The sequence below is a fragment of the Apium graveolens genome, chromosome 2 (genome assembly GCF_009905375.1).
Source record: "Apium graveolens cultivar Ventura chromosome 2, ASM990537v1, whole genome shotgun sequence".
Lineage (NCBI taxonomy): Eukaryota > Viridiplantae > Streptophyta > Magnoliopsida > Apiales > Apiaceae > Apium > Apium graveolens.
The window spans coordinates 177984033-177997719 of NC_133648.1; the positions used below are offsets into that span (position 1 = coordinate 177984033).

At 40.4% G+C, this 13687-nt stretch overlaps 1 protein-coding gene and 1 non-coding gene across 2 annotated transcripts; both read right to left on the reverse strand.

The window, feature by feature from the left end:
- Positions 1-72: 72 nt before the first annotated feature.
- LOC141709536 (small nucleolar RNA R71) lies at positions 73-179 on the reverse strand. Its single transcript, XR_012570106.1, has one exon. It is a non-coding gene; the product is annotated as a small nucleolar RNA R71 (small nucleolar RNA).
- Positions 180-10504: 10325 nt separating this feature from the next.
- On the reverse strand, positions 10505-11961 carry LOC141695628 (E3 ubiquitin-protein ligase RMA1H1-like). Its single transcript, XM_074499863.1, has 2 exons — positions 11297-11961; positions 10505-10598 (listed from the first exon to the last, which is right to left on the reverse strand). Exons 1-2 carry the CDS (start codon positions 11959-11961, stop codon positions 10505-10507), a joined length of 759 nt encoding a protein of 252 aa, XP_074355964.1.
- Between the last annotated feature and the right edge of the window lie 1726 nt (positions 11962-13687).

Consider the following 13687-nt stretch of genomic DNA (forward strand, 5'->3'; position numbering starts at 1 on the left):
GGGTCCATCACTACGTGGCAAGATCTTGCGCAAAAGTTTCTGGTGAAGTTTTATCCAATGGCAAAGACTGCTGCTATGAGGAGTGCTCTTACTCAGTTTGCGCAGCAACCTACAGAATCTATGTGCGAGGCTTGGGAACGCTACAAGGAAATGTTGAGAAAATGTCCACATCATGGAATGCCGGATTGGATGGTAATCACTGGTTTTTATAATGGTTTGGGAGCCCAATCTCGGCCCATGCTCGATGCAGCAGCTGGAGGCGCCTTATGGGCTAAAAGCTATACTGAGGCGTATAATCTTATCGAGACGATGGCTGCAAATGAGCATCAAAACCCAACTCAGAGGATGACGTCAGGCAAGGTAGCAGGTATTCTGGAAGTTGATGCAGCCACCGCTATTGCAGCCCAGCTCCAAGCGCTATCAATGAAGGTTGATTCTTTGGCTACGTATGGAGTTAATCAAATAGCTATGGTTTGTGAGCTTTGTGCAGGTTCTCATGCTACGGATCAGTGTTCTCTTGTCAACGAATCTGTTCAGTATGTGAATAATTATCAGCGACAACAGCAGCCTGTGCCAGCGACCTATCATCCTAACAACAGAAATCATCCAAATTTCAGCTGGGGGAATAATCAGAATGCTATTCAGCCAACATATCAGCAAGGAGTAAGTAAACAGTTTAACCCACCTGGATTCCAGCAACCACAGCAGTATGCTACAAGGCAATCATATCCTCAACAGGGAAGTGCAGCTGCACCTACTAGTGCTGATTTTGAGGAACTTAAGCTGTTGTGCAAGAGTCAGGCGGTTTCTATCAAGACCTTGGAAAATCAAATCGGTCAATTAGCCAATGCAGTGCTCAATCGTCAACCTGGCACTCTTCCCAATGACACGGAAGTACCAGGCAGAAAGGAAGCTAAAGAGCAAGTCAAGGCTATTACCTTAAGGTCTGGAAAAGTAGCTGATGCTGAAAGGCAAAAGAAGTCGAAGCTGAAGTTAGAGATGAAGAATCTAAGCAAAAGGAGAAAGTGGCGGAACCAAAGAAGACTACTGTTGAACACACTCTGCCTGAGGCTAATACAGGGGAGAAACAGCTCTATCCTCCACCACCTTTTCCTAAGAGATTGCAGCAACAAAAGCTGGATAGACAGTTCGGGAAGTTTCTGGAGGTGTTCAAGAAACTTCACATCAATATACCTTTCGCTGAGGCGCTGGAACAAATGCCTAGTTATGCGAAGTTTATGAAGACTATTCTTTCAAGGAAGGTGAAACTGGATGACCTTGAAACCGTTGCTCTCACGGAAGAATGCAGCGCGGTTCTGCAACAAAAGTTACCACCAAAACTGAAAGATCCAGGAAGCTTCACCATTCCTTGCACCATTGGCAAACTAACTTTTGACAAGTGCCTTTGTGATTTGGGAGCAAGCATTAATCTGATGCCGTTGTCGATCTTTAAAAAGCTGGATCTGCCTGATCCAAAACTTACATACATGTCGCTACAATTGGCGGACCGTTCCATTACTTACCCAAGGGGCATAGTTGAGGATGTGCTCATCAAGGTGGATAAGCTCTTCTTTCCTGCTGATTTTGTTATTCTGGATTTTGAGGAAGATAAGAAGATTCCCATAATCTTGGGGAGGCCTTTCTTGGCTACTGGCCGTACCTTGATAGATGTGCAAAAAGGGGAACTTACTATGCGGGTCCAAGATCAGGATGTGACCTTCAACGTATTCAAGGCAATGAAATTCCCTACAGAAGATGAGGAGTGCTTAAAAGTGGATGTGATTGATTCTGCGGTTACTTCGGAACTCGATCACATGCTAATGTCTGATGCATTGGAAAAGGCCTTAGTGGGGGATTTTGACAGAGATGATGAAGATAGCAACGAGCAATTACAATATCTGAACGCTTCTCCATGGAAGCGAAAGCTCGACATACCATTTGAATCTCTTGGTACTTCTGACCTTAAGAATGCTGAAGGGAAGCTCAAACCATCAATAGAGGAAGCACCTACCTTGGAGCTCAAACCATTACCTGAACACTTGAGGTATGCTTTTTTAGGTGATTCATCTACGTTACCTGTTATTATTTCAGCTGACCTTTCAGGTAGTGAGGAAGACAAGCTCTTAAGGATTTTGAGAGAATTCAAATCAGCTATAGGATGGACCATAGCAGACATCAAGGGGATAAGTCCTTCATATTGTATGCATAAAATTCTGTTAGAGAAAGGTAGTAAGCCAACTGTGGAATAGCAGTGAAGACTGAACCCGATCATGAAGGAGGTGGTGAAGAAAGAAATTCTGAAATGGCTAGATGCAGGCATCATTTATCCTATTTCTGACAGCTCGTGGGCGAGCCCCGTGCAATGTGTACCTAAGAAAGGAGGTATCACTGTGGTCGCAAATGAAAAGAATGAGCTCATCCCTACTCGAACAGTTACAGGATGGAGAGTATGCATGGATTATAGAAAATTGAACAAAGCCACAAGGAAGGATCACTTCCCTCTCCCATTCATTGATCAAATGCTTGACAGATTGGCGGGACATGAGTATTTTTGTCTTCTGGATGGTTATTCCGGGTATAATCAGATTTGTATTGCACCAGAGGATCAGGAAAAGACTACCTTCACTTGTCCATTTGGCACATTTGCTTTTCGTAGAGTTTCGTTTGGGTTATGTGGCGCCCCGGCCACCTTTCAGAGATGTATGATGGCTATATTCTCTGACATGATTGGAAATAACGTCGAAGTGTTCATGGATGACTTCTCCGTCTTTGGACACTCATATGATGAATGTTTGAATAATCTGCGCGCCGTACTCAAAAGATGCGTGGAAACTAATTTGGTGCTTAATTGGGAGAAATGTCATTTTATGGTGCATGAAGGCATTATCCTTGGGCATAAGGTCTCTAGCAAAGGTCTGGAGGTGGACAAGGCCAAGGTGGGAGTCATTGAAAATCTTCCCCCACCTAATTCGGTGAAAGGAATCCGTAGTTTTCTCGGTCATGCGGGTTTTTATCGGCGATTCATCAAGGACTTTTCAAAGATATCTAAGCCGTTGTGCAATTTACTTGAGAAAGATGTGCCTTTCAAATTTGATGATGAATGTTTGGCAGCATTCGAGACTCTCAAGGAGAATTTGATCACGGCACCAGTTATTACAGCACCAGATTGGACAGAACCGTTTGAGATGATGTGTGATGCGAGTGACTATGCGGTAGGTGCAGTTCTGGGACAGCGCAAGAAAAATCTCTTCCATGTGGTCTACTATGCGAGTAAGACTTTAAATGGGGCCCAATTAAACTACACCACTACTGAGAAAGAGCTTTTGGCTATAGTCTTTGGCTTTGAGAAATTTCGATCTTATCTGCTTGGTACGAAAGTGACAGTATTCACTGATCATGCAGCTATTCGCTATCTGGTTTCTAAGAAGGATTCAAAGCCGAGACTCATTCGTTGGGTGCTTTTACTTCAAGAATTTGAGTTAGAGATCAAAGATAGAAAAGGTACTGAGAATCAAGTAGCTGACCATCTCTCTAGGTTGGAGAATCCCGATTCTACTTCACAAGATAGGACGTTAATCAATGAATCTTTTCCGGATGAGCAGTTGTTTGCAATTCAGGAGGAAGAACCATGGTTTGCAGATATTGTAAACTATCTTGTCAGCAATATAATGCCGCTTAATTTGACATCCGCTCAAAAGAAGAAGTTTCTGCATGAGGTGAAGTGGTATATGTGGGATGAACCATATTTGTTTAGACAGGGAGCTGATCAGATCATCAGGAGATGTATCCCGTTCTGTGAGACGGAGGGGATATTACGAGACTGCCATTCCACGGTTTATGGTGGACACTATGGAGGTGAGAAGACGGCAGCTCGTATTCTGCAAGCAGGTTTTTTCTGGCCTACTTTGTTCAAGGATGCTCATCAGTTTGTTTTAAGGTGTGATCGTTGCCAAAGAGTGGGAAATTTGTCAAGGAAGGATGAGATGCCATTAAATGTGATGCTTGAAGTCGAGGTCTTTGATGTATGGGGAATCGATTTCATGGGGCCTTTTATCTCGTCTTGCAATAATCAGTACATCTTGCTGGCAGTCGATTATGTCTCAAAATGGGTCGAAGTTAAAGCTTTACCAACAAATGATGCAAAGGTAGTACTAAATTTTCTTCATAAGCAAATTTTCACAAGGTTTGGAGTGCCTCGGGTAATCATAAGTGATGAAGGATCGCATTTTTGCAACCGTAAGTTCACTTCTATGATGCAGCGTTATAATGTGAATCATCGAGTAGCTACTGCCTATCATCCGCAAACAAATGGTCAAGCGGAAGTGTCTAACAGAGAGATAAAGCGCATTCTAGAGAAGGTTGTTTGTCCGTCAAGGAAGGATTGGTCTTTAAAGCTCGATGAAGTTGTTTGGGCTTACAGAACAGCATACAAAACTCCACTTGGGATGTCACCGTTTCAGTTGGTGTACGGTAAGGGATGTCATCTACCGGCGGAGCTTGAGCATAAGGCCTACTGGGCATTGAAGAAATTGAACCTGGATTTAGATGCAGCTGGTAAGAAAAGAATGCTTCAGCTTAATGAACTTGATGAATTTCGACTTCAAGCGTACGAGAATAACAAAATGTATAAGGAAAAGGTGAAGAGGTGGCACGATAGGAAGCTACATCCTAAGTTATTTGTGCCAGGGCAACAAGTTCTGTTATTCAACTCTCGGCTCCGACTTTTTCCTGGGAAGTTGAAATCAAGGTGGTCTGGACCTTTTATTGTCAAAACTGTGTTTCCACATGGAGCGGTGGAAATTTTTGAGAATGATTCGGACCAAGCATTCAAGGTTAACGGTCAGCGGTTGAAGCACTACTATGGGGACATGGCAAACTGAGAGGTGGTTAGTGCCATTTTGTTGACTACTTGAGAAAGGTACGGAACGTCAAGCTAATGACGAAAAAGAAGCGCTGCGTGGGAGGCAACCCATGAATTGTTGTTACAGGAACCCTTAGAAGTTAATAACCTATCCAAAAACACAAAAAAATCATAAAACAGGGGCTGAAAAATTTTTTTTCCAGAGACCCTCTGCGCGCCCGCGCAGCTATGCTGAGCGGCCGCGCAGCTTGCTGCGCGCCCGCGCAGAAATGCTGAGCGGTCGCGCAGGGGTCGAGTTCCAGAAAATTTTTTACAGTTCAGAAAAAAAAAACACAAAAACCCATCACAACCCATAAACCCACGAATTCTTTTCCCATTACCCCATGATTTTATCCCTCAACCCCACTCCTAATCTAATTTAACCTACTCCACACCCTATATATACATACACCTATCCCACATATCTCCCACAAACTTTCTACACTTAAACCCTCTCATAAACATCAAAAATCAGTTCTTACACACTTTTATTCACAAATCAATGGCACCCAAGAGAGCACGCACTATTGACAGCAGCAGCACAGTTCCTACTGCTGATTTATCAAAGGGTACTGCTGCAAGGCCTCGGTTAACTGACAGAGCTGCGGAGGAGGAGTACACTAGGCTGTTGGGGAAGCCGATTCTGAAGGAGAGGGGGTCTTTATCATCAGGGAGGGATGGTGAGTTGTTGCCCATGATTGCAGAGAAGGGGTGGATAGCTTTTTGTGAGTCACCCGAAGCAGTACCGATGAGTGTTGTTCGCGAGTTCTACGCGAACGCGAAGGCTGAAAAGAATGGGTTTTCTGTAGTTCGTGGGCTGACGGTTGATTATCATCCTGCGGCGATTCGCCGTGTGATTGGACAACGAGAGAGGAAGCCCGAGGAGGAGAACTGGAATGAAAAAACTGCTGAGGATTTTGACTTGGATTTGATTTGTGTGACTCTCTGTCGACCGGGCACAGTTTGGAACCGCAGTCCAGCTAATAATGAGTATCGTCACTTTCCGGCGATCGCCATGAACAGGTATGCCCGTGCATGGAATGCATTTATATGTGCTAATATTTTGCCTTCTTCACATGCACACGAGGTCACAGTTGAGAGAGCACAGTTATTGTGGGGAATTCTGAATGAGGAATACTATGTGGACCTTGGTGAGTTTATCTACCAAGGAATTCTGAAGTTTTTGAGGGGAGCAAAGCATATGAACATCCCTTATGCATCCACGGTTACGAAGCTATGCCGAGCAGTAGGAGTGAACTGGCCGGCTCATGAGCAGTTGCAATTGCCAGCAGCTCCGATAGATTCTGGCACTCTGAATGGGATGTAGGAGTGGACCGGTGGTGAGCCTGAGGAGCATGGGCTGGGTTATCGTCTTCCAGGAGGACGTCCAGCACGAGGTGCTACTATGGCTAGGCCAGGGCGTGGTGAGGCTGGTTCTTCGAGAGCTCAGGAGGGTGCTGGGATGGGTGATGCCCAGTATAGGAGGCTTTCACGGCGGATGGATGCCATGTATGAGACGCAGAGCAGGTTTGCTCAGGAGCTCACTCTTGCGTTAGGGACTGCTTTTCGAGGCCTTGGAGCTGATATCCAGTGGCCAGTTTTTGGTGAGGACTCTGCATACTCGCCGCCTGATACTCCACCCACTGAGGGTGATGATGATGATGACTCCGAGTAGGTATACCCTGTGTTCCTTTCTACTACCTTCACTGGGGACAGTGAAGATTTTAAGTTTGGGGGTGGTAGTTAAGGAATATTTTGTGTGTGTCATATAGCTGCATATTCATGATAGTTAGTTCATATAGTTGCATAATTTTTGCCATATAGTTTTTTTTTATATAGCTTTATTTGTTTGTCATATCATATAGCTCATGCATATACCATGATCCCTTTTACAATGATTTATCGACTGAATTGTGATATTGATGCGAGTGTAGTGATAGCATTAAAGTGATATTAAGTTGTGTAGGTTGATATGCATGCTAGAAGCACTTGTATTTTCACTAAGTCTTAGAGAATGCTTAAGGGCTAGATTGTTGTTATGATCTGATTATTTTCGAGAATAATCTATTTATTATGCTTAGAATTTGATAATAGGTTCTTAGTGGTAAAGGCATGAAAAAGAAAAAAAAATGGAGTAAAAATGGAATTTGTTGCTAGTTGTGGCTAGGCGTCAAATGGCTAATAGCCGGCTCGCATGTTATGCGAGTAGTCTAGGGTTGAGCAAGATGGAGCGAAACGCACTTGCTCAGAAAAAAAAAAAAATTGCATAATTGATTAAGAGTGGGCTCTTTGGTATTCGAGTTATTAAGTTCTTAGGGGACTTTGTGCCTAGTGACCTAAGGCTTTTAGAGTCTGGGATCCGCTAACCTAACGCTCGTTACATGGATACCATTGTATAAGTCTTTTGTGGACCTCACTCATTGCACGGTCAAATAAGCATTTGAGTTGTAAATAAAAAGCACGATTCCGTAGTAAGCTCTAGAGTTCTTGTAGTGTTGTATATCACTTTGTGCCTAGAATTTTTATTCTTTGTATAATCGTAGGATTGCCTTGAGGATAGTCTAGTCATAGTAATTGGTCTAGTTCCGAAGCATATCTGTTAAGCATTTGCACACACCACGTTTCTGGCTGTATGTCCGTTTGCATGAGTTTATTGATCTTTAGTGTCTAACTGCATTCGTTGAGACGTGACAATTTGGTTGGTTAATTGTAGTAAGGGGGATCGTTGCATTTTCATATAGATTGCATTCATGCATATTTTTATTTGTTTTGAGTCTGTGATGCTTGAGGACAAGTATCGATTTAAGTTTGGGGATGTGATAAGTGGCATTTTATACCACTTAGAACGTCTTAAAATGGCTTAAATTGGTGTCTTGAAATCAAGTATTTTGTGTATTTGATGCGTTTTTCTAGTGTTTATGCATTTCAGGGTATTAGTTGCATTTCGGAGGAGGAATCATCAAGAATAAGCCTTGGCATGTGTTCACCATTGCGAGAGGAAAAGAACGGGCAGATTACGGCGAAGAAACGGAGCAAACCTGGAATTTTTCCAGTAGGGTCCTGCGCGCCCGCGCAGCAATGCTGAGCGGCCGCGCAGCAGCCTTGCGCGCCCGCGCAGAAATGCTGAGCGGCCGCGCAGGGTCGGGGAAAAAGCTGAATTATTTTAGACTTCTACTTCTGTTTGGCTTCCAACTTCTATGTAATCTGAGTTTTATGGGACTATTATATAAGTAGATTTGAGACGTTTTCATAGAGAATATGAAGGAGATTATGTTTTAGATTGTGTTTTGCGCAAGAAGCGAAGGAGATAAGGAAGAAGACCGATTTAGCACACTGCAGCGAAGAGGAAGCATATTTTCTTGTGATTCTTGTTTTGTTGTAACGTTGGATGCTAGTTTTCTTGCTTTGACTTATTTACTCTTGTGACGTACTCTGTTTTAATATAATTAGTTTAGTTATTATTTTCTTGTGTTGTTTATCATGATTTCATATGAACCCATGATGGCGATAAGTTCTATTATGGGCTAATCGTGATCATGGGGTTGCAACGGATTTATTATGGAATTCTTTAGTTAATTGTTTAATACTTTAGTGTGTGATGATTGCATGATATCTGGTATTGGTTGTGCGTATTCGTCTTATGTGTGTCGCGAACATATAAGATAGGGTGTTAATCTCTTGTGAAGCGACGGTGGATCTTGAGACTTAGAATTTGCCATGCTAGCATAGGTTCATGTACGTTGTGCATGATTAGTGGGTAACTCTAACAGTTTTATTTGCCCTATGTAATCAAAAGGGATAACTTGTGCTTAAATCGTTGTGTTGTCAATTTCTGTAGACATATAGGAACTCAACATGATTGATGACTATTCAACTTCTATCTTAATTGTGGATGCTTGGTAGAATGGTATTAGTACAATGAAAGTTGGCTTTTATCAGTTTCGTGTTATTCGATTAATGTCATCACTGTCACATGCTAAAGGTAATAACAATGGCTATAGAAGGAAGTAATAATGAAGTTGTGATCTCATGAGTGTTTTATTATTGATAAATTGATGTGTTAGTTAAGTGGTTAATTAAGTAGTTAATTATAGTTAATATTTAATCAACAATTTTAAGTGTTATTATCTTAACATTGAGAAGTAGTCATACATTGGTGAGTGAGTTTAATTAGACAATAACTTAGTCTGAGTCTCTGAGGGAACGAACTAGAAAGTATTCTATATTACTTGCGAACGCGTATACTTGCGTGAATATTAGTGCATATTTTTGCCCTAACAGTTATGAATGAAAATAAAGACCGTGAGAACCAGGATCCTCGACCCTGGATTTGGGGGTGTTACATAACCCCTCGTTGCTTCAGCCTTACTTGTTTTTAACATTATTTTTTTTATTGTAAATTGCAAATTATTTATTTATGATCTTCTATTTTATAAACTGTATTACAAATCCGTACTGGGCGTTTGCCTCATGCTGTATTCTTTTTCTGACAGGTGCTTAGGGGGTGTGGGACTGTGTGATTGAGAGGTATCCCATATTTCACTGGTAAGGGCTTCAAACTTTCAGCTTTATTTAGATTTAAATATTTATTAGAGGTTATTTAGGGCTCAGCTGACAGATTTATGAATTTTAAATAATATCTCCTTCTATTTTTAAGAAAGAGGTGTTACAAAGATGTAATCAGAGCGTTGGTTCTTTTTTGTAGAATATCTATTTAGGTTAACCTGTGAGGTTGGTGGTTCTTTATTGTAGAATATCTATTTAGGTTAACCTATGAGGTTGGTTTTTGTAAAATACCTATTTAGGTTTTAGGTTAACCTGTGAGATTAGGTAGAACTTAGTAGGGATACGCTGCAATAAAATTTTATTTGGTCAATTAATTTGATATATGATATACTCTTATGATACTTGTAAACTATTTCAACTTGTATCTTTGTTGTGAATTTCAATTGTATTTGATATTGTGAATCCTTATTAAACATGAACTTTGATGTTAGTTGACATTTTTTTTATTCGTTCTATCATTTATTTTTCTAATCCAAATCTTAGAGTTCTTACTTTTATCAAATCCTTTAATGCCTTGTGCTTCTCTTAACGAAAATATGATTATATATATGAAAAAAATTCTATGAAGACCACATTATATGTATATATATTATAAAATTGATATAATAGAAACATATCTTATGTTATAGATTTACCGAATAGATAATCTTTTAGAAGTCTCGTTATAAATTCCCCAAGAAAAACTTAACTAAAATGCCCGACCAGCCCTCGGCTAACTAGAGGCAGCATTTGTTTTCAAATAATGGGAAATTAATAAAAGAAAGCAGAGAAAAAGAAAAAAAACACATAGACAGCATAAACAGTTGCCGGTATGTAAAATTCAATGCAAGTAATACACTTAAAAACGCATAAACCGCGTTGTACTCTATTCCACTTGAATAAAACTAAATATTAGAACTGCATAATCCCGTATGATATGTTTCCAACAAAACTTGCAAAGATCATACTATCAAATCGACGGTACTATTCTGAGTGTTCACAGGTGTCAGCCAGAGACAACAATGTACAAGTACACTACACAGCCGCCTATCATACCTTTCAGAATAAAAGAAGGCACAGAATCAAGCAGCACAAAAGAAACATAGATACTCTGCTAAGGGACTTGTCCACCTGCAATTCTTGCCTTCTTATCCTTGGGTTTGTGTTACTATTATGCACAAGTAGAGGTGGCCAAACGAGCGGTCCGAACGAACCGTGCCGAATTTTAGGCGGGCCGATTCAGCTAATACAGGACTCGTGAACGGCACGCTTAACTGGACGAGTTGTGCCGGGCTCGTGCCGATTCAAGAAATGAGAGCCCGTCAATGGCTCGCGATTTAGACGAGTCAAACGAGTTATACAATTGTACTAGTTGCATGCTGCGATTTATTAAAGTGAGAGCCCGGGCCGTGCCGAGTTGGCGAGCCGAGGCGAGCTGCATCAATATTTTATATTTACTGATTTCCATTTCCTGTCCACACACTTCAGTCCATCAGCCACCACTTCAATACAATAATATTTATAATTAATTAATTTAATAAAAAGCACAATGAATCATGTGATGATTTAGACTGTTGCTGTCTTGCTGATATTCAAGGAGTGATGATTTAATTTAGTTAGTTGATTACTAACACGGGTCAGGCGGTTCACAAGCCGAATAACGATTAAGCCAGGCTCTTATTCGTTTACGAATTACACGGGCCGGTTCACGTGCTGTGCCGGTCTGTTCGCGATTTTAACAATCCTGATTCGTGTTTGGTTCGCCTCTACAGACGGTTAGTGCCGAATAATTAACCGGCACGCAACGAGCCGAGTCAAGCGAGTTTTAGGCGAGCCGGTTCACGTGCGTGCCGAGCCAAACCAGCCGTCTGGCCACCTCTATGCACAAGAGGACAATAGCTTGCATGCGGATAAGAAAATAAGCTTGTGTCTGAGCTACCAAATATCCTTGCGTACACCATCTCCCCAAACATCCCAGCAGTAGGACTGACCATGCCAGCAGCAGTCACAAAATTTGGAGGCACGGGGGCGTAATTGGCCAACGGATGGGAAAAGTATTGCTGGGGATCAAATGGTTGTTGCTGTGGCTCAAAAGGACTGGATTGAGATTGCTCTTGTGGCATCATTTCCGCCCTAACACCAGGAGGTCTACGGGGTAAGGGTAGATCCAGATGGGGCTGTTTTGCATCAGGATCAGGATGTGTATCACCCCGACCGTACAATGGAACTAGTGAGGTCTCTGAGATTCTAGCCTTACAGACACGGCAATCTGGCTGCTTATCAGAGTCCAGGGAAGATCGTACAGCATGAAGCCACTTATAAATGCAAGGCCAGCAGTACAAATGACCACAGAGGGTAACAACAGGATCGCGTGCTGTGTCTAAACATATATTACAATCAAAATACCCATTTAAATTTTCTGAAGTTTTAGCATCTGAAACTGATTTCAACTTCTGCCTAAGTGAAACTTCTGCGGTAGAGTCAAACTGTTCTTGGAGGTTTTGATCAAAGGCCATAAGATCTACCCAAAACAGGCTTTATCAGAGATAAAGACATTAATAGTTAGGTCAATAGATAAAATATAAATTATATAAGTATCACATAATTGCCAATAAACATTTACGATTTTACACTAATTTATCCTTGTACAAAGAAAAATGAAAACCACAACAATTCCAATTGCCAATAATACAATAACAATGTGAAGCTTGGATGGAACAAAAAGAGTACCTACAATAAAATTGAAGGCAAACAATGTAAAATGCAGACTCCGATTTACTACCGTATAAAACCACTGAACTTCATCTAACCACAGAAATTGGATTACATATTTCTTTACCTTAAGTGTCGTACTTGGTTATGATAATATAAATACCACCTGAGATAATTTAGGTGGCAGTGTGGTACCACTGAAGGGATGAAAAGAGGGCTTTATGAAACAAAAAACAGCAGAATCCCAAGTTGACTCAACTGCAGAGTAAGGCATTTCTTAATCTCAACCATGCAACCGGTTGCACAACCTCAGTAGCAGGAGTTCATTTGTATCAAAACCCATAACCAGAGAAAAATTGTCGATTTTAATAACCAATCAAAATTTTCTACATATTAAAGATCATCAGGTCGAAGTATTGACCAAATATTATAATCCTAATAATAAAAAAAGTAGAAATAAAGGAAACAAATCATTCCTATTATTCTACTACAACTCATGATATTCCTAATAATTTATTTATCTAATACTACTAATTTTAAAAAAAATTACAATTAAGTTTGTTTCTAAATAAAAGGAAAAGGAACATACTCACACAGTTGTAGGAGGCTGAAATTACGCAGCCTTAACTCTACCCGAGAGACTAGAGAATTTCGAAAAACAACCCCTCACATCACATATCGCGTAAGGAGTTGAACCCGTGATCATTTGGTCATATATTACCAGGAAAATAGAATAATAATATATATTTATTAAATATTTTAATCTTGTGTTCCGCATTATTCTACTCTTGTTTAAAAAACCTAGCCGCAAATTTTATTACGTGTAAGAAATAACACAAAAAGAGATTATTCGTCGCAAAACTTGACGACACCAAATTTCAACTCCACCAGGAATATCTTTAAAAACAATCTCGAAAAAGCAATATTATGAGATGTAAGGATTTGCGAGTTATCTGAAAAGAATCCCCATAAAAAATTTCCAAGGACATTTTGATAGGAACAATCTGTGCTTGCGCTTACATAATACTAGAAACGATTTAAAGTGTCCCTTCCCTTAAAAAGCATTACAGGGAAAAATATAGACCAATTATTGAATTTTTAAAAAAAGTACAATTACTGATACCACAAGATCAACATTAAAACATGACATATCTTTGGTTATGACATGTGTGAATATTACTTATTTCTGACAAACTATTCACATTCAATATAAGCTATGATTCAGAAGGCTAAAGGCTAACTAATACACAACACATGACAAGGACAATCTTTATCATATTTTCACTAAGTGAATCAATCTCGCAAGAAAAAATCTTGTATAACTAAAGTCCACTAAAAGAAGATCAAGGGAGGGCAGTGAAGCTATCTCGGTGCACTCAGTAGCAGCCAACAAAAAGCCACATCAATTTACAGAACATAAATTGAGAACAGAAAATTACATTACAAGAAACATTTCCAACAAAAAAGAGTAGGAAGAGGGGCGTCATATATAAACAAGATTAATAATATAACCATAAACAAAAAGTATCA

Coding starts and splice junctions, on each gene's coding strand:
- LOC141695628 (XM_074499863.1), bottom strand. CDS start 11,961: ATGGCCTTTGATCAAAACCTCCAAGAACAGTTTGACTCTACCGCAGAA. Junction 10,599..11,296: donor CAGACGGCTGGTTTGGCTCG/GCACGCACGTGA, acceptor CACAAACCCAAG/GATAAGAAGGCAAGAATTGC.